The sequence below is a fragment of the Thalassophryne amazonica genome, chromosome 2, assembly GCF_902500255.1.
Source record: "Thalassophryne amazonica chromosome 2, fThaAma1.1, whole genome shotgun sequence".
Lineage (NCBI taxonomy): Eukaryota > Metazoa > Chordata > Actinopteri > Batrachoidiformes > Batrachoididae > Thalassophryne > Thalassophryne amazonica.
The window spans coordinates 109,055,534-109,083,127 of NC_047104.1; the positions used below are offsets into that span (position 1 = coordinate 109,055,534).

General features: G+C 39.7%; 1 protein-coding gene across 10 annotated transcripts in view; it reads left to right on the forward strand.

Annotated features, from left to right (window-relative positions):
- Positions 1–27,594, forward strand: part of tjp1a (tight junction protein 1a) — a 423,741-nt gene that overhangs the window by 284,760 nt on the left and 111,387 nt on the right. For all 10 annotated transcript variants that reach the window (XM_034191454.1, XM_034191483.1, XM_034191493.1 and 7 more), the window contains one exon: positions 22,961–23,017. In XM_034191454.1, coding sequence (XP_034047345.1) covers positions 22,961–23,017 — 57 coding nt within the window. The remainder of the gene's footprint in view (positions 1–22,960; positions 23,018–27,594) is intronic.

Here is a 27,594-nt window from a genome sequence, read left to right on the forward strand (position 1 = left end):
TAGTGGTTACAGGCACACATGGTGAAAGGCATTATGGGACTTGATGGTGCTGAATGTTACACCACTTGAAAGATGGGAATTTAATGAAATCAGTTTTTGCGTATTTTTGCCTTGAACTTTGACCCCTGGCAAGGTCACCATTTGGTTTTTGGTCGAGAAATGTTGGGAAAGTTAGTTTCTTGGTAGGTTCCATCTCTGAGCCAAGTTTCATTGAAATTTGAGTTAGCTTGAATCACATCCTAATGTAACTGCCTGAACTTTAAAAATATTGGCTCGTAAGCCCTTTCAATGTGGTTGAATATGCTGTATTTCTGGTTATTTAACAGAAGGTAACTTTGAAATACAGTTTAAAGATGAAAAGAATATGTCACCATCTCTGAAATTATGTGAATTTCCTGTTTTTGTATTTTTTTTAATGACTAATGCACTTGACCTATGACCTGGTTAGGGCTGCCACAAACAACTATTTTGATAGTCGACTAGTCAATGATTATTTTTGCGATTAGTCGACTAGTCGGATCATACGTAATTTCCTAAATTAAGGCCTACAGCATTTTCCGAGAAACATCAGGATGAAAACATGAACATTTCCAAATCAGTGACTATTTCTTAGACTTCATTTACATCAATCATTCAGAAATACAAACAGTGTGGTACTTTATAGTAAATCTGTGTCAGGTAGGCAGTTCTCAAAAACTAAATGTCCATGCTGGAAGGAGACAAGTATGGGAAGCCACCAAGACACAACTGTGGAAGAACATTAGGCTTCTGTGAGTGGAGAAACTGGGAATAGTGGAACATTTTTATTTTCATCTTCATTTTACATATAGTCCCATCTTTTTCTGATTTGTGGTTGTTTCTGTTGCATTTCTGAAATTACAGAACTGCTATAAAGAAAACTGTGAACATTTCATTGTGTTTTAAAACTTTGTGGAGCAAATGCAAACACCAAACTCTTATAAAGAAGGAAAAAATACACAGACATGCAGGAAGACTTTGATATAAACTGCACAGAACAATGCAGGCTGATTTGGCTCCCCCTATTTTTTGTATAAATAAATCAGAATAAAATAAGAGGTAACTCGCTTTGAAATGAATAAAACATATAACTGCAGCTTATAATAACTTTGAAAAATAACAAAAATCAGCAGCTTGTATTTTTATTCTGACTCCAGTTCATTTAGTGTGATGAAGTCATTTTTAAAAGTCATTTTTCTTTCTCCTCATCAGTCACGTTTTGTGCTTGAACACTACATTAAGCTTAAGATTGAATAAATACATACCTTTGGAAAATAACAGCTGTTAAAGTTCAGAGTTCTCACCTGCTTTTGTGATCTGTGCCTCTGAACATCAGCTTCTCCACATCAGGGTTTTATTTTTAACCAGTGTATGCGTAATTTTTGCTCATTTCATTTATATATTCTCAGATTAAGGATGTTTTAAGGATATTTGGCCATTTATTTCATCTCATGATCTCATAAATTCAGTATACGACGCGCTCATGGTGTGAACAGGACGGTGCCATCAGAACCGTACGGGTAGAGAAAGTGGAAAGAGAAATAAAGGCAGCTCCACGGTTTGGTTTTGTTGTGTGTGTGTGTGTGTGTGTTTTGTTTTTTTGTTTTTTTTACATGTTCTCTTGGGTTAAAATCCTCTCTCTGCTCTGCGCTCACTGGCTCAAGCGCACTGATGGTCCCCTCGCTCGCAGTCTGCAGCGTGCGCGCACACACACACACACACACACACACCTACAGCTCCTTCGGTAAACTGCGCATTTTAAATGGCTTTGAACAAGACGGCCAATTTTAATCGGCTGTCTTTCCCAAAATTTGAACGTCCAAATGACGGCAGGATGACTCGCTGCCTAAAACTATGAATTGAGAGAAAAACAGACTTAAATAAAATAAACGACTCGTTGACTAATAAATTAGTTGTCGATGGTTCCACTAGTCGATGTAGTCGTGACTAGTCCACCCCTACAGCTAATAAATGTTTCACATCATGCTTGGTCAGTGTGGAGCAGTGTGGACTGCAGTTCATATTAGTTTTTGAAAATACCTTTTTTTCACAGCCAGTTTGCAGAGAACAATGTTAATACTTTGTTTACAGAAAATATGTCTCAAATCGCTCATGTATGAGCAGTGTAGTATGAATTAGTATGTATTCTATATATTGATTGTGTTGTTAGAAAAGTGTGAAATAATTTAACTATTGTAACACAAATACCTCTAGCAAGAATAATTCTGCTATACTTGCAATGAATATGTTGCATGTTTTTGCAATGTTTTTCTCCTAATGTAACATGTTACTACTGATCCTTAAAGCGACAGTCATATCTATCATGTTGACATTATATTTACATAAATTATAACCCCCCCAATGCATTTCTCTTCCTCATCTGCAAATTTCCTGTTGATTAGCACAATCTACAGTTCAAGGACACGCACCCACCTCACCTGCTGGTCGCATGACCTCTTTGCACTTTTATTTCTCATGGTGTAGTCTCTGTTTACTTTGTCGTATGAATGGATGAACAGATGGCTGGATATGCAACAAATCACAGGAAGTTGAGGAATGTTGGGGAACTGTTAAATGGGTCAGGTCCCTTCAAGCAATAGTAGCAGTAATATGGGGTCATTGGGGAAAAATGGGAGATAAGAGTGGAAGGACGGAAATAGAGATGGACACACAAGTTCTCTCTGACCAGTTTGGGCAATGAACAATGAACTTATCAGACTATCGACAAAGTTAACAGTGTTTGTATCTACTTCAAATGTGTAAATACATATTCAGTTGATGATATCTGAGAATGCTATCTGAGATGATATCTGCCTATGCACGTGACAAAATATTAAAGGATTATTAAGCGAGGAAGCAAGGTTAATAATTCATTTATTATATTATGTATATAAACACGTGAACGTTGGTATCACCTGAATATGAAAGCTGCTGATGGTAGTCGGACCTGCTTGCTTCCCCTCCATGAAGAACTTACTTAAAAGATGGTCAGGTTAGCTGGTAAGCTTTCAGTCTGTGCTTTTTTTTCCAATGCTGTTTAGATATTTATGGGCTATGTTCATGTCCAACTTGGTTTTTGTCATTGTGTTTTAGTTTTGTGGTTGTAACGAATGTGACACGCGATCCGGACCGCGTGTCCCGTGTCCTGCTGAAGTCAGACACCTGACTTCAGCAGGAGTGAAATCAGAGACACCACTTTGGTATGTAATCATTATAATTCAGTCTTCCTGAGACGTATGCGATGTTATGTTTAGTTTTTTCTGAATACACTGCGGGTTACAAAGAGGCGAGACGGACATTTGTTGATAACAAAATACAAAAAACAGCCCACACTGACTGTGTGCCCTGGACTAAGTAATGAAGTGAACACAGGTGTAGTGACCTTCAGGCAGGTAATAGCCAGCACCTGAGGTTATGCCACTTTTATGGCTTAAAATAGCTCTGAATCTGTGTGCATTTTTCAGACATTATATGGTTAATTTTATTTTTATCAGCTACACTGATTGGAGTGTGATATGCCCTTTAATGTGTGCATGTAAAAAAAAGGCTCAGTGTCTGCACACTTTGCCATAATAATCATACATGAAACACTTTCATTCTTCTCATCCTTTAAAATAAGATAATCCTTTAATAGTCCCACGACTGGGATATTTTTAGATAAGTGTAAATCTCTCGGAAACTTGAGCTTCCATTCCATCGGCTTACGTGGGCCAGTTTCTCTGAAACTGGTTGATAAGTCAACAAATGGCAGCAGACAGTCTTATCAGTTGTCTGCTTGGCAGTGGAGCCTCCTCACACCCAGTTGCTTACATTTCAGTTGCCTACTGTGCGCAAACTACAAATTTTGGTTGAGGGTATGTGATGACAGCAATGACCATTATTGAAGATGACTGGGGAGAAGGTTGTGAGATAAGATGATGATTAAGGGGTGAGGGAGGGAGATTATGGTGATGATAGGGTGGTGCTAACACAGTGTGTTATTTTAAAGCGAAGATAGTGGAAGGTGCAGTAAATAAGCACTCTGTCATGTGTGTAGTGTTTAGCTCTTTCTTTCCTCTGCCACATTTGTCTGGGCTCAGCTCTTTGCAGTAGACAGCTGTGCCCCCCCCCCCAAGCAGACAAGCAGGACAGCAGTACTGCTTTATCAGCTGTAGGACAGCAGGGTTAGGGCTGTAATTTAAAGGTGTGGACAAAGAACACTGGGATTTGCCAACATAAATCTGATTGATGGGGAAAATAAGGCCTAGCCTCTTTTGTCTCATAATTCAAATGTTTTCACATTTGGATAGTTTCATATTGAGTTGTCTTTGGTGTTTCCCATACTATAGCAATGGTGACTCAGAAGTCACTTCAGACAAATGAGTTAGGAACTGAAGTGTGAGGGACTGCTGGGACTCTGGCCTTTAGGGTCACTGTATCACTGTCTGTGCTACTGTCATATTGTACTTGAAGTAATGGGATTTTGATGTAAATTTAGAACAAGTGATTTCTACACCCCTGGAAAAAATTATGGAATCACCGGCCTCGGAGGATGTTCATTCAGTTTAATTTTGTAGAAAAAAAGCAGATCACAGACATAACACAAAACTAAAGTAATTTCAAATGGCAACTTTCTGGCTTTAAGAAACAATATAAGAAATCAGGAAGAAAAATTGTGGCAGTCAGTAACGGTTACTTTTTTAGACCAAGCAGAGGGAAAAAAATATGGAATCACTCAATTCTGAGGAAAAAATTCTGGAATCATGAAAAACAAAAGAACGCTCCAACACATCACTAGTATTTTGTTGCACCACCTCTGGCTTTTATAACAGCTTGCAGTCTCTGAGGCATGGACTTAATGAGTGACAAACAGTACTCTTCATCAATCTGGCTCCAACTTTCTCTGATTGCTGTTGCCAGATCAGCTTTGCAGGTTGAAGCCTTGTCATGGACCATTTTCTTCAACTTCCACCAAAGATTTTCAATTGGATTAAGATCCGGACTATTTGCAGGCCATGACATTGACCCTATGTGTCTTTTTGCAAAGAAGGTTTTCACAGTTTTTGTTCTATGGCAAGATGCATTATCATCTTGAAACATTTTTTCATCATCCCCAAACATCCTTTCAATTGATGGGATAAGAACTGTCCAAAATATCAACGTAAACTTGTGCATTTATTGATGATGTAATGACAGCCATCTCCCCAGTGCCTTTACCTGACATGCAGCCTCATCAATGACTGTGGAAATTTACATGTTCTCTTCAGGCAGTCATCTTTCTAAATCTCATTGGAACGGCACCAAACAAAAGTTCCAGCATCATCACCTTGCCCAATGCAGATTCGAGATTCATCACTGAATATGACTTTCATCCAGTCATCCACAGTCCACGATTGCTTTTCCTTAGCCCATTGTAACCTTGTTTTTTTCTGTTTAGGTGTTAATGATGGCTTTCGTTTAGCTTGTCTGTATGTAAATCCCATTTCCTTTAGGCGGTTTCTTACAGTTTGGTCACAGACGTTAACTCCAGTTTCCTCCCATTCGTTCCTCATTTGTTTTGTTGTGCATTTTCGATTTTTGAGACATATTGCTTTAAGTTTTCTGTCTTGACGCTTTGATGTCTTCCTTGGTCTACCAGTATGTTTGCCTTTAACAACCTTCCCGTGTTTGTATTTGGTCCAGAGATTAGACACATCTGACTGTGAACAACAAACATCTTTTGCAACATTGCGTGATGATTTACCCTCGTTTAAGAGTTTGATAATCCTCTCCTTTGTTTCAATTAACATCTCTCGTGTTGGAGCCATGATTCATGTCAGTCCACTTGGTGCAACAGCTCTCCAAGGTGTGATCACTCCTTTTTTAGATGCAGACTAACGAGCAGATCTGATTTGATGCAGGTGTTAGTTTTGGGGATGAAAATTTACAGGGTGATTCCATAATTTATTCCTCAGAATTGAGTGAGTCCATATTTTTTTCCCTCTGCTTGGTCTAAAAAAGTAACCGTTACTGGCTGCCATGATTTTTTTTTTCTTGATTTCTTATAGTGTTTCTTTAAGCCAGAAAGTTGCCATTTGAAATGACTTTAGTTTTGTGTCATGTCTGTGATCTGCTTTTTTTCTACAAAATTAAACAACTGAATGAACATCCTCCAAGGCCGGTGATTCCATAATTATTGGCAGGGGTTGTATACTGCTTTGTGTATCAGAATCCCTTTGATGCCTTCTTTAATTCTTTTTCATTTCATTTAATTAATTTCATTTATATAGCGCCAAATCACAACGAAGTTGCCACAAGTAAGGTCTAACCTTACGAACCCCCAGAGCAAGCACACAGGTGACAGTGGTAAGGAAAACTCCCTCTGATAATTTGAGGAAGAAACCTCAAGCAGACCAGACTCAAAGGGGTGACCCTCTGCTTGGGCCATGCTACCGACACAATTGAAAATATGAATATACAAGAAATTTTGTGAAGTTTTGTTCAATTCTATCATTTTTTTTCCTCCCCTGTGTAGGTTTGTCACTTTGCAGTCAGAATGTTTCATGTCTTTGTATTTTCTGGAAATTTGTTGATGGACATGGCCATGCTTTGTGCTGATTTGCAACCGGTTACAAAATTCCACATGGGTCTGACCAGATTGTCAGTGCTCAGTATTGGAATGCTTACTCAGTATTTCTGTGTTATCCTGGAGTAAGCACTAAAAGTCCAGGGCAGGTATTCATGAAGCAGTCTAAGGCTAAAAGTAGTTCTTAGTGACATCATTCTAATAAAAATCTTAGAATTCCTCGAATTCTTAGTCATTTCTTAGACTTTTCTCTTGTAAAATAAAAGTTGTTCACAAAGCACCTTAGGCCTTAAGAGAGCTCCTGTGGTGTCAAACTGTTAAGAGTAGGGAGGAGGACTTTTAAGAAGCCTAAGAGTCTCTAAGCAGAGAAGTTGACAGAATGACAGAGAGGAAGGAGAGATGTTCTCCATATGTTGAATGGCAGTGAGTCAGTAACACACTACTGGCTTGGTGGTGCAGGGATAATGTTTGTGGTTGACCTCATCAGGAATGAGCTTACTTTTCCCACCCAGCTTAGTAACTTAACACCTGGGATGAAGGTCATCACAGTGATACCTGGCTACGGGACAAATGTAAATCGTTATAACATTCATACCATTATTAATATCAAAGTAAGTGATGTCAGTAGCCATAGCCTAAACTCACCTATTTGAGAACTTTGCTTGTGTGCTGCAATGTCACGTACTAGCGCTTCTCAGACTCGCTGCTTGTGTGCACAAGGAGAGGGAACGACACATTGATTTGTTGGGCAGTGCGCTGCCAAGTCTGCCGCTTCCCTTGTTGCGTGATCCCAGTACCCATTTCAGAATAGCCTTTATTTGTGCAGTGTCTTCAAAGAATACAAGGAATTTGACTCCAGTTAGAACTGTAGTCTCTCTGTACAAGTACGAGGTCTCTTAGATAATAAACCGACCCTTTTATTTTTTTTTTAACTATATGGATTTGAATGACATGCGATTACACCAGTCATGCTTGAACCCTCGTGCGCATGCGTGAGTTTTTTCACGCGTGTCGGTGACGTCATTTCCCTGTGGGCAGGCCTTGAGTGAGATGTGGTCCCGCCCTCTCGGCTGAATTCCTTTGTTTCACACGCTGCTCGAGACGGCGCGCGTTGCCTTATCAAAATTTTTTCTGGACCTGTGAGGAATATCCGAGTGGACACTATTCGAGAAATTAAGCTGGTTTTCTGTGAAAAGTTTAACGGCTGATGAGAGATTATGGGGTGTTTCTGTCGGTGTAAGGACTTCCCACGGAGCGGGACGTCCTGCAGCGCTTCCAGGCGCTGTCGTCGGCCTGTTTCGAGCTGAAAACATCCTAATTTAAGGCTTAATTCACCCAGGACATCGTGAGAGAACAGAGAAGATTCAGAAGAGGCCGGCATGAGGAATTTATGCGGACATTCCACTGTTTAAGGACATTTTTTTAATGAAAGACGTACGCGCAAATTCGCCGAGTCGTTTCCGTGACGACTCGGCAAATCTGTGTGCGCCGCGACAGGAAAAACACCTCCGTGTTGAAAACCATTTGTAGAATTCAGGCGGCTTTTAATGGCTTTCAACAAGTGAGTAACTGAGAAATTGTTTAACAGCTTGGGCATGTTCCAACTTGCCCGTTAAGATTTCCAACGGAGGTGTTTTTCCTGCCGCGACCCCCCGCGGTCGGGTCCAGCCCGACATGCGACTCTGCCTGCACGTTCTTTCATTACAAAATGACCGTTAACAATGGAATGTCCGAATAAACTCCTCATGCCGACTTCTTCTGAAAGTTCTCTGTTCTCTGACGACTTACTGCATCAACAGAGCCTGAAATGTGGAAGTTTTCAACTTGAAACGGCGAGACGCTGCCGCCTCGAAGCGCAGATCGCCATCAGGCGCCGTGGACCGTCCTTAAAGCGACACTACCAGACCAAAATCTCTCATCAGCTGTTAAGATTTTTACCGAAAACCAGCTGAATTTATTGAATGGTGTCCACTCAGTTGTGTCTTACAGTTTTGAAAAAATTTTTATCAAACAAAGCAACAGTCTCTGAGCCATTCCTAAACAATGAAAAAAATCGACGAGCGGGTGGACGACTCCTCACTCAAAGACTGCCCACAGGCGAATGACGTAACCGACAGGCGTGAAAAAACTCTTGCATGCCCACGAGGGTTCAAGCATGTCTGATGTAATCACACGTGATTCAAATCCATATGGTTATTGAAAAAAATAATAAGGTCGGATACTTTTCTAATAGACCTCGTATGTATAAATTAACACTAAATAAGTCACAACAAAAATGTGCAAATAAATTTTTATATTCTCCTCTTAAAACTCTTTTATTCTCCTGCATGAGCTGTGCCAACAGCAGGCACTGCTATTTTGTCTAGTTGGTCTTTCTGGTTCTATTTTATTCATTTCGTTCATTCTTTTGGTCATTCTGCCAAATCAAACCACTTTTTATAAGGATGCCAGCAATCACAGGAATTGCTGACAGCTGAGTCTGCATCCACCATTAATATCAAATACATTAAGTACTACTACTACTAGCATGGAGAGTAACCATAGCAATAAGCTAATCAGTATAATAATTAGCATGTGAATGAGGTACATTGAAACATTTAGAAGTTGGGTAACAATTCATTTAATTTTGCTGAGTTTCATCATGACATTAAATTATTTTTACGATTTCACATTTCTTAATGCAGTTCAAGTTATATGATCGGTTGCTTTTACTGTCCATTCATAACGAATAGCGTGGCGCGCATTTGTTTTTCTTCTTTTGCTTTCCCTTTTTGTTACAACCAATTAGAGCTCTTAGAAGACTGCATCATACCTAGCAGGAAGAGTTTCTGTCCACTCCTTGCTCAGCCTTGCTCTCAGACACACTCTGGATCACTCTTAGGCTAAGAATCCTGACAATCGTGATGATGCTAAAGATAATCTTATCAGATATTCCTCCCGTGTGTGGTGTGTTAAGAGCGCTCTGATCTGCTCAGAAGGATGTCAGGAGCGCTCCGATCTCAAATTGGGGATATTCAACATGTTGGATTTTTTTGGCCCGATATCGCAGTGTGTGTTGTGTCCTCCGACCACACATGAGCACGCAGCCTGCTGAATGTGACGTGGAGCCAATCAGAAAGCAAGGTGACAGACACACGGAGCGGAAAGTAAAATCAAAACAGCTGTTCTGACTTAACAGAAAGTCCGGTGGTCACGCTGTCTCCACTCCTTTAAAGAACACCTTTTCTTTTTCTTTTTGTATCATTTTTTTTTCCCCTCTGTTTTAAATAGTCCACAAAGTATCTCTGTTTGTTTACTCTGAAGTCACGTTTAATCTCAAGAGATTTTGCGAGATTTCCTGTCTGAGCTGTGAATGTTGGTGTGTGAAATCTGTTCGTGTGTGGTGTTGTTTTCCTTACCGTGTGGCTGAACACCACACACTGTACGACCAAACCTGTTAGATCCATGATTTTTTTATCTTCACGTGTGTGGTCTCTCAGGTTTTGGAAACCTAAAGCCCCTTTCACACCGGGGCTGCACCCAGTTGCCCCCTGTGGCGTCATGACGACGCAGGAATTTCTGCGTCAGGTGCGCGCAGCAGGGGGCAGAGAGGAGGTGAGAACGCAGCCTGTAGGTTCTCTGCACAGAGAAGTCAGAGTGCACAGTTTGGCTGCAGACAGACTGTGCACTCAGACTTCTCTTCTACTTGTTGTTGTGCTGAGCTGCAGGGCTGCGCTCTGAGTTCTGTTATAGTTTATCTTTCCTCTCTTGGCCGCGAGATGCGCATGCACGCGCGCTCACACGAACCGTCCTAAGCAAATGTAGAGATGTCTGGAGTTCTACTTGATGTTGACGTGTCCTGGACTTACAGTAGTGTTCAGAATAATAGTAGTGCTATGTGATTAAAAAGATTTATCCAGGTTTTGGGTATATTTCTTATTGTTACATGGGAAACAAGTTACCAGTAGATTCTCACAAATCCAACAACACCAAGCATTCATGATATGCACACTCTTAAGGCTATGAAATTGGGCTATTAGTAAAAAAAAAAAGTAGAAAAGGGGGTGTTCACAATAATAGTACCATCTGCTGTTGACGCTACAAACTCAAAACTATTATGTTCAAACTGCTTTTTTAGCAATCCTGCGAATCACTAAACTAGTATGTCGTTGTATAACCACAGTTTTTCAAGATTTCTTCACATCTGCGAGGCATTAATTTTGTTGGTTTGGAACCATGATTTTGCTTGTTTACTGGTGTGCTTGGGGTGATTGTCTTGTAGAAACACGCATTTCAAGGGCATGCCCTCTTCAGCATAAGGCAACATGCCCTCTTCAAGTATTTTGACATATCCATACTAATCCACGATACCTGGTATGCGATATATAGGCCCAACACCATAGTAGGAGAAACATGCCCATGTCATGATGTTTGCACCACCATGCTTCACTGTCTTCACTGTGAACTGTGGCTTGAATTCAGTTTGGGGGTCGTCTCACAAACTGTCTGCGGCCCTTGGACCCAAAAATTCAATTTCAATTCAATTCAATTTTTTTTTTATATAGCGCCAAATCACAACAAACAGTTGCCCCAAGGCGCTTTATATTGTAAGGCAAGGCCATACAATAATGATGTAAAACCCCAACGGTCAAAACGACCCCCTGTGAGCAAGCACTTGGCTACAGTGGGAAGGAAAAACTCCCTTTTAACAGGAAGAAACCTCCAGCAGAACCAGGCTCAGGGAGGGGCAGTCTTCTGCTGGGACTGGTTGGGGCTGAGGGAGAGAACCAGGAAAAAGACATGCTGTGGAGGGGAGCAGAGATCGATCACTAATGATTAAATGCAGAGTGGTGCATACAGAGCAAAAAGAGAAAGAAACAGTGCATCATGGGAACCCCCCAGCAGTCTACGTCTATAGCAGCATAACTAAGGGATGGTTCAGGGTCACCTGATCCAGCCCTAACTATAAGCTTTAGCAAAAAGGAAAGTTTTAAGCCTAATCTTAAAAGTAGAGAGGGTGTCTGTCTCCCTGATCTGAATTGGGAGCTGGTTCCACAGGAGAGGAGCCTGAAAGCTGAAGGCTCTGCCTCCCATTCTACTCTTACAAACCCTAGGAACTACAAGTAAGCCTGCAGTCTGAGAGCGAAGCGCTCTATTGGGGTGATATGGTACTACGAGGTCCCTAAGATAAGATGGGACCTGATTATTCAAAACCTTATAAGTAAGAAGAAGAATTTTAAATTCTATTCTAGAATTAACAGGAAGCCAATGAAGAGAGGCCAATATGGGTGAGATATGCTCTCTCCTTCTAGTCCCCGTCAGCACTCTAGCTGCAGCATTTTGAATTAACTGAAGGCTTTTTAGGGAACTTTTAGGACAACCTGATAATAATGAATTACAATAGTCCAGCCTAGAGGAAATAAATGCATGAATTAGTTTTTCAGCATCACTCTGAGACAAGACCTTTCTGATTTTAGAGATATTGCGTAAATGCAAAAAAGCAGTCCTACATATTTGTTTAATATGCGCTTTGAATGACATATCCTGATCAAAAATGACTCCAAGATTTCTCACAGTATTACTAGAGGTCAGGGTAATGCCATCCACAGCAAGGATCTGGTTAGACACCATGTTTCTAAGATTTGTGGGGCCAAGTACAATAACTTCAGTTTTATCTGAGTTTAAAAGCAGGAAATTAGAGGTCATCCATGTCTTTATGTCTGTAAGACAATCCTGCAGTTTAGCTAATTGGTGTGTGTCGTCTGGCTTCATGGATAGATAAAGCTGGGTATCATCTGCGTAACAATGAAAATTTAAGCAATACCGTCTAATAATACTGCCTAAGGGAAGCATATATAAAGTGAATAAAATTGGTCCTAGCACAGAACCTTGTGGAACTCCATAATTAACTTTAGTCTGTGAAGAAGATTCCCCATTTACATGAACAAATTGTAATCTATTAGACAAATATGATTCAAACCACCGCAGCGCAGTGCCTTTAATACCTATGGCATGCTCTAATCTCTGTAATAAAATTTTATGGTCAACAGTATCAAAAGCAGCACTGAGGTCTAACAGAACAAGCACAGAGATGAGTCCACTGTCTGAGGCCATAAGAAGATCATTTGTAACCTTCACTAATGCTGTTTCTGTACTATGATGAATTCTAAAACCTGACTGAAACTCTTCAAATAGACCATTCCTCTGCAGATGATCAGTTAGCTGTTTTACAACTACCCTTTCAAGAATTTTTGAGAGAAAAGGAAGGTTGGAGATTGGCCTATAATTAGCTAAGATAGCTGGGTCAAGTGATGGCTTTTTAAGTAATGGTTTAATTACTGCCACCTTAAAAGCCTGTGGTACATAGCCAACTAACAAAGATAGATTGATCATATTTAAGATCGAAGCATTAAATAATGGTAGGGCTTCCTTGAGCAGCCTGGTAGGAATGGGGTCTAATAAACATGATGATGGTTTGGATGAAGTAACTAATGAAAATAACTCAGACAGAACAATCGGAGAGAAAGAGTCTAACCAAATACCGGCATCACTGAAAGCAGCCAAAGATAACGATACGTCTTTGGGATGGTTATGAGTAATTTTTTCTCTAATAGTTAAAATTTTGTTAGCAAAGAAAGTCATGAACTCATTACTAGTTAAAGTTAATGGAATACTCAGCTCAATAGAGCTCTGACTCTTTGTCAGCCTGGCTACAGTGCTGAAAAGAAACCTGGGGTTGTTCTTATTTTCTTCAATTAGTGATGAGTAGAAAGATGTCCTAGCTTTACGGAGGGCTTTTTTATAGAGCAACAGACTCTTTTTCCAGGCTAAGTGAAGATCTTCTAAATTAGTGAGACGCCATTTCCTCTCCAACTTACGGGTTATCTGCTTTAAGCTACGAGTTTGAGAGTTATACCATGGAGTCAGACACTTCTGATTTAAAGCTCTCTTTTTCAGAGGAGCTACAGCATCCAAAGCTGTCTTCAATGAGGATGTAAAACTATTGACGAGATACTCTATCTCCCTTACAGAGTTTAGGTAGCTACTCTGCACTGTGTTGTTATATGGCATTAGAGAACATAAAGAAGGAATCATATCCTTAAACCTAGTTACAGCGCTTTCTGAAAGACTTCTAGTGTAATGAAACTTATTCCCTACTGCTGGGTAGTCCATCAGAGTAAATGTAAATGTTATTAAAAAATGATCGGACAGAAGGGAGTTTTCAGGGAATACTGTTAAGTCTTCTATTTCCATACCATAAGTCAGAACAAGATCTAAGATATGATTAAAGTGGTGGGTGGACTCATTTACTTTTTGAGCAAAGCCAATAGAGTCTAATAATAGATTAAATGCAGTGTTAAGACTGTCATTCTCAGCATCTGTGTGGATGTTAAAATCGCCCACTATAATTATCTTATCTGAGCTAAGCACTAAGTCAGACAAAAGGTCTGAAAATTCACAGAGAAACTCACAGTAACGACCAGGTGGACGATAGATAATAACAAATAAAACTGGTTTTTGGGACTTCCAATTTGGATGGACAAGACTAAGAGACAAGCTTTCAAATGAATTAAAGCTCTGTCTGGGTTTTTGATTAATTAATAAGCTGGAATGGAAGATTGCTGCTAATCCACCGCCCCGGCCCGTGCTACGAGCATTCTGACAGTTAGTGTGACTCGGGGGTGTTGACTCATTTAAACTAACATATTCATCCTGCTGTAACCAGGTTTCTGTTAGGCAGAATAAATCAATATGTTGATCAATTATTATATCATTTACCAACAGGGACTTAGAAGAGAGAGACCTAATGTTTAATAGACCACATTTAACTGTTTTAGTCTGTGGTGCAGTTGAAGGTGCTATATTATTTTTTCTTTTTGAATTTTTATGCTTAAATAGATTTTTGCTGGTTATTGGTAGTCTGGGAGCAGGCACCGTCTCTACGGGGATGGGGTAATGAGGGGATGGCAGGGGGAGAGAAGCTGCAGAGAGGTGTGTAAGACTACAACTCTGCTTCCTGGTCCCAACCCTGGATAGTCACGGTTTGGAGGATTTAAGAAAATTAGCCAGATTTCTAGAAATGAGAGCTGCTCCATCCAAAGTGGGATGGATGCCGTCTCTCCTAACAAGACCAGGTTTTCCCCAGAAGCTTTGCCAATTATCTATGAAGCCCACCTCATTTTTTGGACACCACTCAGACAGCCAGCAATTCAAGGAGAACATGCGGCTAAACATGTCACTCCCGGTCTGATTGGGGAGGGGCCCAGAGAAAACTACAGAGTCCGACATTGTTTTTGCAAAGTTACACACCGATTTAATGTTAATTTTAGTGACCTCCGATTGGCGTAACCGGGTGTCATTACTGCCGACGTGAATTACAATCTTACCAAATTTACGCTTAGCCTTAACCAGCAGTTTCAAATTTCCTTCAATGTCGCCTGCTCTGGCCCCCGGAAGACAATTGACTATGGTTGCTGGTGTCGCTAACTTCACATTTCTCAAAACAGAGTCGCCAATAACCAGAGTTTGATCCTCGGCGGGTGTGTCGTCGAGTGGGGAAAAACGGTTAGAGATGTGAACGGGTTGGCGGTGTACACGGGGCTTCTGTTTAGGGCTACGCTTCCTCCTCACAGTCACCCAGTCAGCCTGCTTTCCCGGCTGCTCGGGATCTGCCAGGGGGGAACTAACGGCGGCTAAGCTACCTTGGTCCGCACCGACTACAGGGGCCTGGCTAGCTGTAGAATTTTCCACGGTGCGGAGCCGAGTCTCCAATTCGCCCAGCCTGGCCTCCAAAGCTACGAATAAGCTACACTTATTACAAGTACCATTACTGCTAAAGGAGGCCGAGGAATAACTAAACATTTCACACCCAGAGCAGAAAAGTGCGGGAGAGACAGGAGAAGCCGCCATGCTAAATCGGCTAAGAGCTAGTAGCTACGCTAAGCTAGCGGATTCCTAAAAACACGCAAAGTGAATAATGTGTAAATAATTTAGAGGTGATTCAGCAGAAGGAGTGCTTTAGTTAAGGCACGTAAAGATTACACTGGGAAACAAATCGTAATCTAGATAACTAGATCAATCTAACTGCGCAGATTAAACAGCTAACAGATACAGAAAAACACCGCTGTGCTCCGGAACAGGAAGTGATACAATACCGCAGTGAGAGCCAACCACCAGTAGAGGCAAGCAATTTTACTCTCATCAGTCCACAAAATATTCCTCCATTTCTCTTTAGGCCAGTTGATGTGTTCTTTGGCAAATTGTAACCTCTTCTGCACATGTCTTTTATTTAACAGAGGGACTTTGCGGGGGATTCTTGCAAATTAATTAACTTCACACAGGCGCCTTCTAACTGTCACAGCACTTACAGGTAACTCCAGACTGTCTTTGATCATCCTGGAGCTGATCAATGGGTGAGCCTTTGCTATTCTGGTTATTCTTCTATCCATTTTGATGGTTGTTTTCTGTTTTCTTCCATGCGTCTCTGTTTTTTTTTTGTCCATTTTAGAGCACTGGAGATCATTGTAGATGAACAGCTTATAAATTTTTGCACCTGCGTATAGGTTTTCTCCTCTCCAATCAACTTTTTAATCAAACTACGCTGTTCTTCTGAACAATGTCTTGAATGTCCCATTTTCCTCAGGCTTTCAAAGAGAAAAGCATGTTCAACAGGTGCTGGCTTCATCCATAAATAGGGGACACCTGATTCACACCTGTTTGTTCCACAAAATTGACGAACTCACTGACTGAATGCCACACTACTAGTGGACTAGAGATGTCCCGACTTTTTAGTGAATATTTCTGGCAATCAGTCTGCATTTTTTTTTTCTGTGGTCTTTTTTTTTTCAGCATGTAGTTTTTACTGCAATAACTACACGGTATAACATCAATCCTGCGTGATTTATACTGCGGGAACAACGTAACACAGCAGGAATCATAAATTGGCTTCAAGTCACGCCGGGTAATGCCTCTTTGCCCCGAATTACGCCTCTTTGCCCCGACTTGCGCTGGAACCACTTTCTTTCTGCATCGAGCACAGGACGCCAAAAAAATAAACAGGATTAATTTTTTGGCGCCCAACTTGCTTCCTCCTTTGCGCCCCTCGCGCTGTTGTGGTGCCAAGCTGCATCGTCTGGGTTCTGAGTTGCTTCCACGCGGCATCGTCATAATGACGCACGGCTCAACCGGGAGCAACCAGAAGCACCCCCGGTGTGAAAGGGGCTTTAAGATAATTTTAAGATCCTGCTGTGTGAGCCAGGCTTTAGGAGCTCCCTGAGAGGACCCTGAGATGTTTCATGGATATGGGCCCAGTAAGTCAGAATCCCAGCTCCAAACCAGCTTGCTGTTCACTTGTGTAGAGAAACATCAAGACACTCAGTTATTAGCAGTAAGAAATGAGCTTTAAAGAAAGGGAAGTCTCATAAAATGAAATACAGTACTGTATGTGTAAACAAAAACTTGTCATGTATAAAGCTGTAATCTCTTTGAATGTTTTATGATTTCAGTCATAAAAAGAATAGTCTTTGTCACCACTATAATTTTCTTCTGGAGTATTCATATGAAGGATTCCAAATCTTGTATTGCCTTAGGGCTGAAATGATTAATCGAGTAACTCAAATAATTCAAATACAAAATTTTTTGAGGCAAATTCTTTGCCTCAATGCGTTGTTTAACGCTGTAGTACAAATGCCAGGCCTGTATGTGGCACTGTTACGCTCCCACAAAAAACGGAGAAGAAGAACTTAGAGCATGTGCATAACTAATGTAAGAGCTAATCAATGTAGCAGGCGACACTACAAGTTTACAAAGCCACATGCTGAGTAAAATACAGCCTTTTAAGAAGAAGGGTCCATGCTGATTGACCGAAAGAGATTTATTGCACATTTAAAGTGAAACAGTGTGTTTGTATATTTTTTTTAATAAACATGGTTTGGTCAGCTGGCTACTCTCCACCTCCACAGATGAAGCGAAAGGATGTGCACGTTAAGTGAAGCATGTTTATCTATTCAAAAAAAGTGGCTTTATTCAGATTTGAAAAGAGTCTTTATCAACAGGCTGTAATTTATCAGTGCATCTTTTGTGGAAACGCTGCACTTCAGCTTTTTTTCAAAGGCTGTGTTTATCACCAAGTATCCTCGGAAAACAAGGTATTTGACTTTGGTTTGAGCTGCACTCTGTACGGCATGTATAAATATGCACTAAACACTGAACAAATCACAGGAATAAAAATTGCAAATGATGTGCAATAAGAGAGAGAGAAAAAAGAACGTCCTGTCCGCAGACTGAAAATTTCACAGACTGCTTGGGCTTATGGTTCGGCAAAGCTCCAAAACTCTTTACAATGTGAAAAAATAAAGAATTACCCGAGAAAATGGAGAGAAATGGAACACCCTAAACTTAAAAATCTGTATGATGGGACAGTGACATTGTGCCATTGATTAGGCAGAGCCCTGCCACTATTGATATTGTTTAAAAACACAGAAGTACTTTATATCCCATTATTCAAATAATCGATAAAATAATCCATATATTTCAAAAATTAAATATGATTCAAAATATTTGATAGCTGCAGCTGTAATTGCCAGTTTATGTATGTGTGTGTGTGTGTGTATGTATTCACACATAAAGTGCGCATGAAGCAGGAATTGTGTACAAAATGTGTAAAATCGTAGCTGCTTCCAACGCCACGACTGTGGAGTTGCAAAAAGCTACACACATGTGGTGCATGTGTCTCGCATGTGCGCACATCTGGTGTGCCGGGGTGGGGGGAGGGGGAGCGCACTTGCACAAAATGCTTATGTATGTACAGATCACATGGGGGCTGGACAGTCTGATCGCACACAGCACAGGGAGCTCCATGTCAGCTGATCACGGCACACTAATAGCTGGATGACAGACGCAGAAACCACCACCAGGACAGTTATAATTATATAATTACAACAATACCTACATACCATTTACATAACAAATAACGGAAATGAATGACCACATAACACAGAGTGACACAGTGGTCTGGGTGCTGAACGGACAGGTGTGGGCGTGTCTGCTCACAGCCGTGGCTGTAAAAATCTCTGCACCTGCTCCGGTCTGCAGCAGCTGCACACAGCACACCTCGTCCATGTCTTTGCTGAGTTCAGGCTTTTTTCTGCACTAATTACAGGCCAGCGATTGTAGCACAGTGGTAAAGTTTTGTGTCTGGTAATCAGAGCATATGGGTTCCAATCCCGTGAGTGCCAGTTTTTTTTTTTATGCAGTTTTATTTAACCGTGGGGTTCTGCGTCCCCTTTTATGTATTATTTATATCAACCCAGTGATAGTCACTAATTACACAGCTGGTTTTTATTGTTCTCCACATCAGCAGCACGATGTGGTGCAGCTGCTCACACTGTGTTCCTTCGCAAAGGACACCGTTGTGTGCACGAACCACCTCACTGGGGTCATGCACGCCTGCCTGTCAGTGCAATGTTTTGTGGTTCACTCATACGAGCTGTGTCACCGTGAGTCGCCCTGCGTTGTACATATTCGCACAATGTGTGAAGGGGCTCTTAAGTTCGTCGTCATGAACACAGATAAAATAAACGGGAAAAACTCACTGCATCTTGTGCCCTCAAGAAACATCGTAAGATTTTTTTTGTCTCTGGAAAATAAACATTGTGCTGTTCAAACAGACAAGATTGTGAATTTTTTAATTAATGTAGACTTTCTTTCATTGGGAAAAAAAGACATTGTGGCTTTGAATGGATTTACAGGAATTTACACAAGAATATAAGTGACTTTTTTACGATATAAGTTATGTTATTGGTATTTTACCATGATTTTCAAAATATTGTACAAGCTTTAGCTGTTTTTTTTCTGAAATGCTTTGTCTTTTCAGAATTCGTGAATTGAATGTAGTTTAATTGTTCTGAGTTAATGCATAATTTGGTTTACAATTAAAAGGAAAATTATTCCAGGTTCTACTTCCATGTCATATTGTGTTATTTCAGCATTATCAATGACAGTTCAAATGAAAGGTTGAATCTAGGATCATTTAAATATGCACTTCTTTTGAGATTTTTTGCTTCCAGGAGATGCTGAAAATTTATAATTAGATACAAAATTAACTTGGTTTCTGCCCACCCCCAACAGACCCCCTGCAAATACAGTTTTAAAAAAAAAATGCATATTTAGTGCAGGAAGCGCAGGAGCAAACAACTGCATACTCGGGTTCAAGTGTTATAAATCAAGCACCTATTTGGTGAAGATTTGTCATACTTTTGTCACACCCAAGCAATTTCTAATCTGGAACATGAATATTAGATTTTTTGGAAAGTAATCGTCCTCTGTCTGTCATTATTCATTACGTATTCTCATCTCTGCATGCATCCATAAACAAGAAATTCGCAGAGAAAGTGTTCTGTAACTAAAAACTCACAAATGTCTGCTATTTATTTATTTGTTGTTGAGTTCCTGAACCAATTTCTTTGGGTAAATGGTGTGAAAGTGTGAAATGTCATCGTTAAATTTTTATATTTGTAATTTTATATCTTGTTCTTGCACATTTATCTGACAATTAATGTCTATTAAAGTTACTTCAGACAAATGAATGAGAAACTGAAGTGCCAGGGACTGCTGGGACTCTACATGCACAAAAACATGCATGTGTACAATGCTCTCTACATGCACAAAAACATGCATGTGTACAATGCTCTCTATGTGCACAAGAACATATATCTGTACACTGCTCTCTATATGCACAAAAACATGCATCTGCACAATGCTCTCTATATGCACAAAAACATGCATCTGTACAATGCTCTCTATATGCACAAAAACATACATCTGCACAATGCTCTTTATATGCACAAAAGCATGCATCTGCTCAATGCTCTCTATATGCACAAAAACATGCATCTGTACAGTGCTCTCTATATGCACAAGAACATACATCTGTACAGTGCTCATTATATGCACAAAAACGTGCATCTGCACAGTGCTCATTATATGCACAAAAACATGCATCTGCACAGTGCTCTTTATACGCACAAAAACATGCATCTGCACAATGCTCTTTATACGCACAAAAACATGCATCTGCACAATGCTCTCTATACGCACAAAAACATGCATCTGCACAATGCTCTCTATATGCACAAAACATGCATCTGTACAGTGCTCTCTATATGCACAAAACATGCATCTGTACAGTGCTCTCTATATGCACAAGAACATGCATATGTACAGTGCTCTCTATATGCACAAAAACATGCATCTGTACAGTGCTCTCTATATGCACAAAAACATGCATCTGTACAGTGCTCTCTATATGCACAAAAACATGCATTTGTACAATGCTCTCTATATGCACAAGAACATGCATCTGTACAATGCTCTGTATATGCACAAGAACATACATCTCTGTACAATGCTCTCTATGTGCACAAGAACATACATCTCTGTACAATGCTCTCCATGTGCACAAGAACATACATCTCTGTACAATGCTCTCTATGTGCACAAGAACATACATCTTTGTACAATGCTCTCTATGTGCACAAGAACATACATCTTTGTACAATGCTCTCTATGTGCACAAGAACATACATCTCTGTACAATGCTCTCTATGTGCACAAGAACATATGCGTTTACATACATACATATCTCCATGCTGCTCTTCTGCATTTTTACCATATTGCACATTTTCTTATTATTGCACCTCAGTATCATACCTCAGAACTGACTACACTTCTGGCACACTGTGAATATTCCTTAATGTATCTGCCCACTGTCTCTGTTTATGTTGCATTTACTTCCTAATTTGTTGATGTCTGTGTGCACTGTTACGTTTTATGTTACATGTTGTGTGTAAATTAATACTTGCACATTGGCGTTTGGGAAAACACAATTTTGATCCTCTGTGTAATTACTGTTACATGGTCTGATTGACAATAAAGTTCATTTTGGCTTGACAAAGTGGAATGACAATAGCTGCTCTGCTTTTACTCTGGCATTTGCTGTGTTCCTGTTTCATTAATTAAAGTGGATGAGCTGAGCTGCTGTTTAATCACTCTTAATGCAGCACATAGAAACTGTTTAATTTTTAATTTATTAAGATGAATCGATCCAGATTAAAATATACTAATTGGCTCAGACACTAAAATTGCAGATAGGTACAGGGCATCACCACTGTCTTCCATAGTGGTACTTTCAATCAAATGGAATTTGTGTTTTTCCATATACATTCAGGTTTTGATGCCACTCTTGTGATTTATTCTAGTGGAATCATAGTGTTTTGTTTGAAATGGAAATACTGACATGAAGAATGCAAACATTTTAAAGATATTTCATCTGTTTAAAACTTTTACAAGTAATGATGAGCTGCTAAATTTTAAATGTTTCTGATATAAGTAAAATGTGTGACCATTGTTGACCTTTAAAATAAATAATGTTTTTAGGTGGCTTACAATTGACAAGAAAAATCATATTGTATTTAATCTGGTTTGTTGTTATTTTATTATTGAGAAAATGAAATCATGTCTTTCTGTTATGTAACAGAAAGAAATCAAGGTTGTTTTTTTATTTGAAAACGTTTGAAACTTGACATATTAGTTAAATTAAATAACATTAGTCTTCCATTTGTTTTACTTTTTCATTGAATCACTGAAGAAAGAAAGAAAAAATATTTTTGTAATCAAAGATCAAGGGTGTCTGAAATATGTGTACAGCACTCTTTCTGACTATTATCATATACAGTCACGTACATAACTATTTAGACATTGACAAGTTTTGTCATTTTGGCTTCAGTGGAGTTAAAATAAAACAATCTTTCATCTTTAATTCAGTGAGTTTAACGAAAATTTGAGATTAGCCATTTTGCTTATTACAGCCATTTTAATACAGTTACTCTATTTTGAGACGCCAAAGGTAATTGGCCAGACTATAATAATTGAACATATAAGACATTATTAACACTTGAATGGAAACCCTTTGTTATGAATGACTACCTGAATCCATGGACATCAAAAAATGCTCAGTTTCCTCACTTGATATGCTTTGTCAATGCAGTGTCTGCCCAAGGAAACACTTGATGGGCAATTCTATGGTAACGGAATTACAACAGCAGCAAAATCTGGACATGTGGCATCTAACCATGACAGATTAGCGCAGATAATTCCGTTACCATAGAATTGCCCTGATGGTCCTGTGGTCTGCATCCCTCAGTTTACTTCTATTATTTAAGTCTACATTCTGTGCATCAGGCCCATAGGCCCTCAAGTGTTGGCCTCCAGATGCTAATAATGACAGGAGAAACCCTGTAGTCTCATCAAAGAGTGGACATAAAAAAGTTGCAAAAAATGTATCGCAACACTCTTGTAATGAATATTGACGTAAAAATGTATTCTGTGCTTATTAACTGATTCTTTTCCTTTGTGTTCCAGAGTGCCACGATGGAGGAAACTGTGATATGGGAACAACATACAGTGACCCTTCACAGGGTGAGTGTTTACATTGCCTAAAATCACTCTCCCCTTTCTTCTTCTCTCTTTTGTCTTTTTCACTCTCTGTCTCTGTGGCATTCTAAACCCTCAGTATGTTTTATGTGTTATCATTTACATTTTTCTGCCTGTTTCCCCTCTGTCCTCTGATCGTCTTTCTGTGTTCTGTGAACTGAGAGGACCAGCTATAACAGCAGGATGTGGAGTATTAGAACAATGGTCAGGGAACCCAGATGGCAGGAAACGAGGTTAAGGAAGATGGAAATCAGCATCCACTTCCTTACATCTTTCCATATCCTTCATCTTGGCAACATAGTCTTATCATTTACACAATTCCAGGGAAAGAGCAAGGTAGTAGTCATGGCTTCGCCAACATCTGTTTGTTGATTATTGGAAGGATTGGTCAAAATTAATTAACCAAATTTAGTCTGTAGTTCTACAAGCAGAGCTACACAATTTCAGACATTTTGCTTAAATTTAGATAAGGCATTTAAGTGGAACTAATTTTCATGACACTTGTTGAAAAGGTTAGACCCATGTCTTTATGATATGGATAAAAACTGGCAGTGGAACACTCATTTAATTAGGACATGACTGCTGGTATGAGAGCTGTATCCAAACTAGTAGCTGCTAGATGTTCAAGACACTTCTGTACAGTGGTGGTCTGATACTAGGGTTGGGTATCGAGAACTGGTTCTTTGAGTATCGTTAAGAAATGATTCGATCCACCGATATCAATAACCTTTTTGTTTAACAATTCCCTTATCGGTCTTTCAGAGCAGCCATTGTTTTTGAGGGTGTTTATTGGGAAAATGATCATTCCTTGATGTTGATTACAGACCCTGCAGTGGGTCTGTAATCAACCGTTTCTGCATCGTGACACCACATTGAAGCATGAACCAATGAAACAATGCTTCGATCCACTAGCTCGTTGGTTCTTTGATTCGCTGCTCTTCAGAAATGGCAAGTCCGATTCTTAACCCCTCTCAAAGCCATTAAAATATCTGAGTCACTTCTGTGTGGATTAAAGTCACTAACTGGGACTCATGTCTTGTTGCAGTCAAGAAACGAGAATCGTCCTCCGTTCTGTTGGCACAGCTCCAAACTCTGCACGGCTCTCTGCCGAGACAGAGTCCGGTCGGAATTAATAACTTCAAAACGAATTGCCGCTTTAAATAAAATGACACCTCTTACAAAACTTTGTAATACAGGCAAGAAACTACAATTGACTAAAACTTTTTTCCTCCCAAAATGAGACGTCCTGCATTCTTTATAAATTACGTCCTGATGTGCAGCGCAGTCAGCTCCAAGAGCTTAGCTCAGATGTATGGAAAGACATCCATGCCAGTAATGTTGGAAATGCTTTTGACAATAACTACAGATTTTGTTTATTTCTATTTATGTCCAGAGATCAAGGATCCACCGTGTAGAGTTTATTATGTCCAAAGTTTAAGGATCCAGTGACCAGTTTCATATTTATTTACTTTTAAGACTCAATAAAATGTTGTTCAGTTTCAATTTAATTTCAATTTAATCGGCTTATAAAGCGCCAAATCACAACAAAAGCCGTCTCAAGGCGCCTCACATAGAACAGTTTAACATAAAAAAATTAAAATAAATAAATAAAAATTAAAAAATTCAAATACATAATTAAAAACAGAAGTTAAAGAATAAAACAGATAAAAAATAAAAAACTATTCATAAGAAAGAGACTAAAAATAGGCGTTAAGTCTTGAAAAAATGTCCACGGATTCCGACTGCCTCACGGTTGCAGGAAGACACACAGAGCCGGTCCACAATAAGAAAAAGCTCTTTGACCGCTGACATAGAAAACCTGCAAAGCCTACTTTTAGTACACAAAAAATTCACAAGAGGTATCGATGAGGGAATCGATAAGGAATCGGATCGGTAAGCGGAATCGATAATGGTATCGATATTGATAAAATCTTACCAATACCCATCCCTATCTGATACTCTAAGCGACTACATCAGAACCCAATAGGGATGTCATGATTAACGATGTATTGCGATATTACTACTTTATTAGACGTTTCATATAACATCTCAACAACGTAAAACTTGAGCTCTTTATGTGGAACTTGTGCACGACATACGTAGTACATCCCCAGGGTTTGATTTACATTTTGTAAATTTGGAGTCCCTGGGACTCAAAGGAGTAAAAACCATTTGGAGTCCCCTTGTCGTCTGGTGGAGTCCTCGTTCATTCATTCACTGAATTTTGATGTTCAAATGCAATGTACAATTGAGTACAACCCATTTACCTGTCCTGCACAGTATGCACGGCTTATTATTATTAATTTTTTTCACTTCTAACTTTTAAGCCACTGCAATGTCTTTATATGTTATGATGTTGTGGCAGCTTTTCTTAAAAAACAAAAACAAACAAAAGAACAAAGTTGCTGTGATAGTTTGAGGTGTTTTCCCCACTCCAATGAAATTGCAGGACGAAGTGAAAATACTTGCAATCATTATTATTATTTTGTATAGTGCATTAAAAATTAAAAGAGAAATTGTTCCAGTGAGGCATTTTATTGAAAACAGTTTTCTTTTTACTGGTATCGTATATTTGTTTTACTCCCTAATATTAACATCAGTATTGCGTGCCCCCCCCCCCCCCCAAAAAAAAAACAAAAAATCGATATCTATCTTGCTCTACTAGTGCACATGCACTCAACTTGCACAACCAGCCGGAGAAGGAAGAAATGTTTGCTGCTGTGTGTCTGTTTGTGTGTTCCAGCTTAACCTCTGTAAAGCAATCACAAAATAATGTTTTGTTTGTCTGATTCACGGGTTTGTTTAAGTGAAGATAGTCAGATTCTCTGGCTTTGAAATGAAAAGCCAGTAATGATAATAAAGAAATAAATAAAATGCAGCCAAACTCTTGGGATGAAGCTAAGCTCCATGCTTCATCACTGTCAGTGGACAGTGATGATTTAAACAGAAACTATACTGGCGGACTTTACATGCTATTAGTTCCACTTCCTCTGGGCATTATGTGTATGAAAAGTCTGCATTATTTTTATATTCATTGCGTTTTTTGTTTTGAGGAACACCATTAAATCAAACCCATGTCATAGCCACAGAAAGTAAAAACTCAAATGCAATCTGTATAGGCACCACACAGCACTGTGCCAGTTTGTAAAATGGGGGTCCCCTAAATGGAGGTGTGTCTTGATGAGAGGTGGAGTCATGAGACACACCTCTGTGCAGGAAATCCCTTTTGCAGTTTGCAGCCAACTAGCAGGTGAACATTGAGGAGCACTGACAGTCGCTGACCAAATTTTCATCACAACCGGGAGGACGTGTGCGATGATTTATCCAGACTGATTCCAAATCTGAATAAATTGAGTACTTTTATTTATTTTTTGGTGCTTTTTGTGGCATTTTGGAAATGCTGAAATGTGCTCCGTCTTTAAAACTAGGGATGGGACCAATCTGATACCGGATCGGTATCGGGTTTCGATACCAATGTAATTCATGTATTGGAAAATACCAATCCAACCTGCAACATTTTCTGATACAGGAGAAGAGTCACCGTGAATCCTCTCAACTGCTGTTGTTTGTTCTCTGCTTGTTTACTGCCGAGCAGGAGGAGGGGGAGGTTTTCTGAAGTAGGGCTGCCACAAACGACGATTTTGATAGTTGACTAGTCAACGATTATTTTTGCGATTAGTCGACTAATCGGATCATACGTAATTTCCAAAATTAAGGCCTGCAGCATTTTCCGAGAAATGTCAGGATGAAAACATGAACATTTCCAAATCAGTGACTATTTCTTAGACTTCATTTATATCAATCATTCAGAAATACAAACAGTGTGGTACTTTATAGTAAATCTGTGTCAGGTAGGCAGTTCTCAAAAACTGGAAACTGGCAGTTCTCAAAAAGGAAGCCACCAAGACACAACTCTGGAAGAACGTTTGGCTTCTGTGAGTGGAGAAACTGGGAATAGTGCAACCTTTTTATTTTCATCTTCATTTTACATATAGTCCCAACTTTTTCTGATTTGTGGTTGCTTCTGTTGCATTTCTGAAATTACAGAACTGCTATAAAGAAAACTGTGAACATTTTATTGTGTTTTAAAACTTTGTGGAGCAAGTGCAAACACCAAACTCTTATAAAGAAGAGTTTGGTGTTTCCAGAAGGCCGCTGCTAACACCAGGCCAGGAGGCCGCTGCTAACACCAGGCCAGGAGGCCACTGCTAACACCAGGCCAGGTGGCTGCTATCACCAGGCCGAGAGGCCACTGTTAACGTCAAGTCAGGAGGCCACTGCTAACACCAGGCCAGGAGGCTGCTACTACCAGGTCAGGAGCCATCACCATGACCACCAAAGAGGTAAAGGAGGACATTGAAGACTTAAAAGCTTCAATTAACATGATGGGACAGCAACTTGAAACAATCTCTAGACAACAAGGCACTATAATGGACTTAATGAAGGAAATTCAGGAACTGAAAAAGCTTAATCAGGAGCGACAAAGTAAAATTAATTTTCTAGAGACATGTGTGGCAGACTTAGAACAATACACACAAATTAACAATGTGATTATTTCTGGG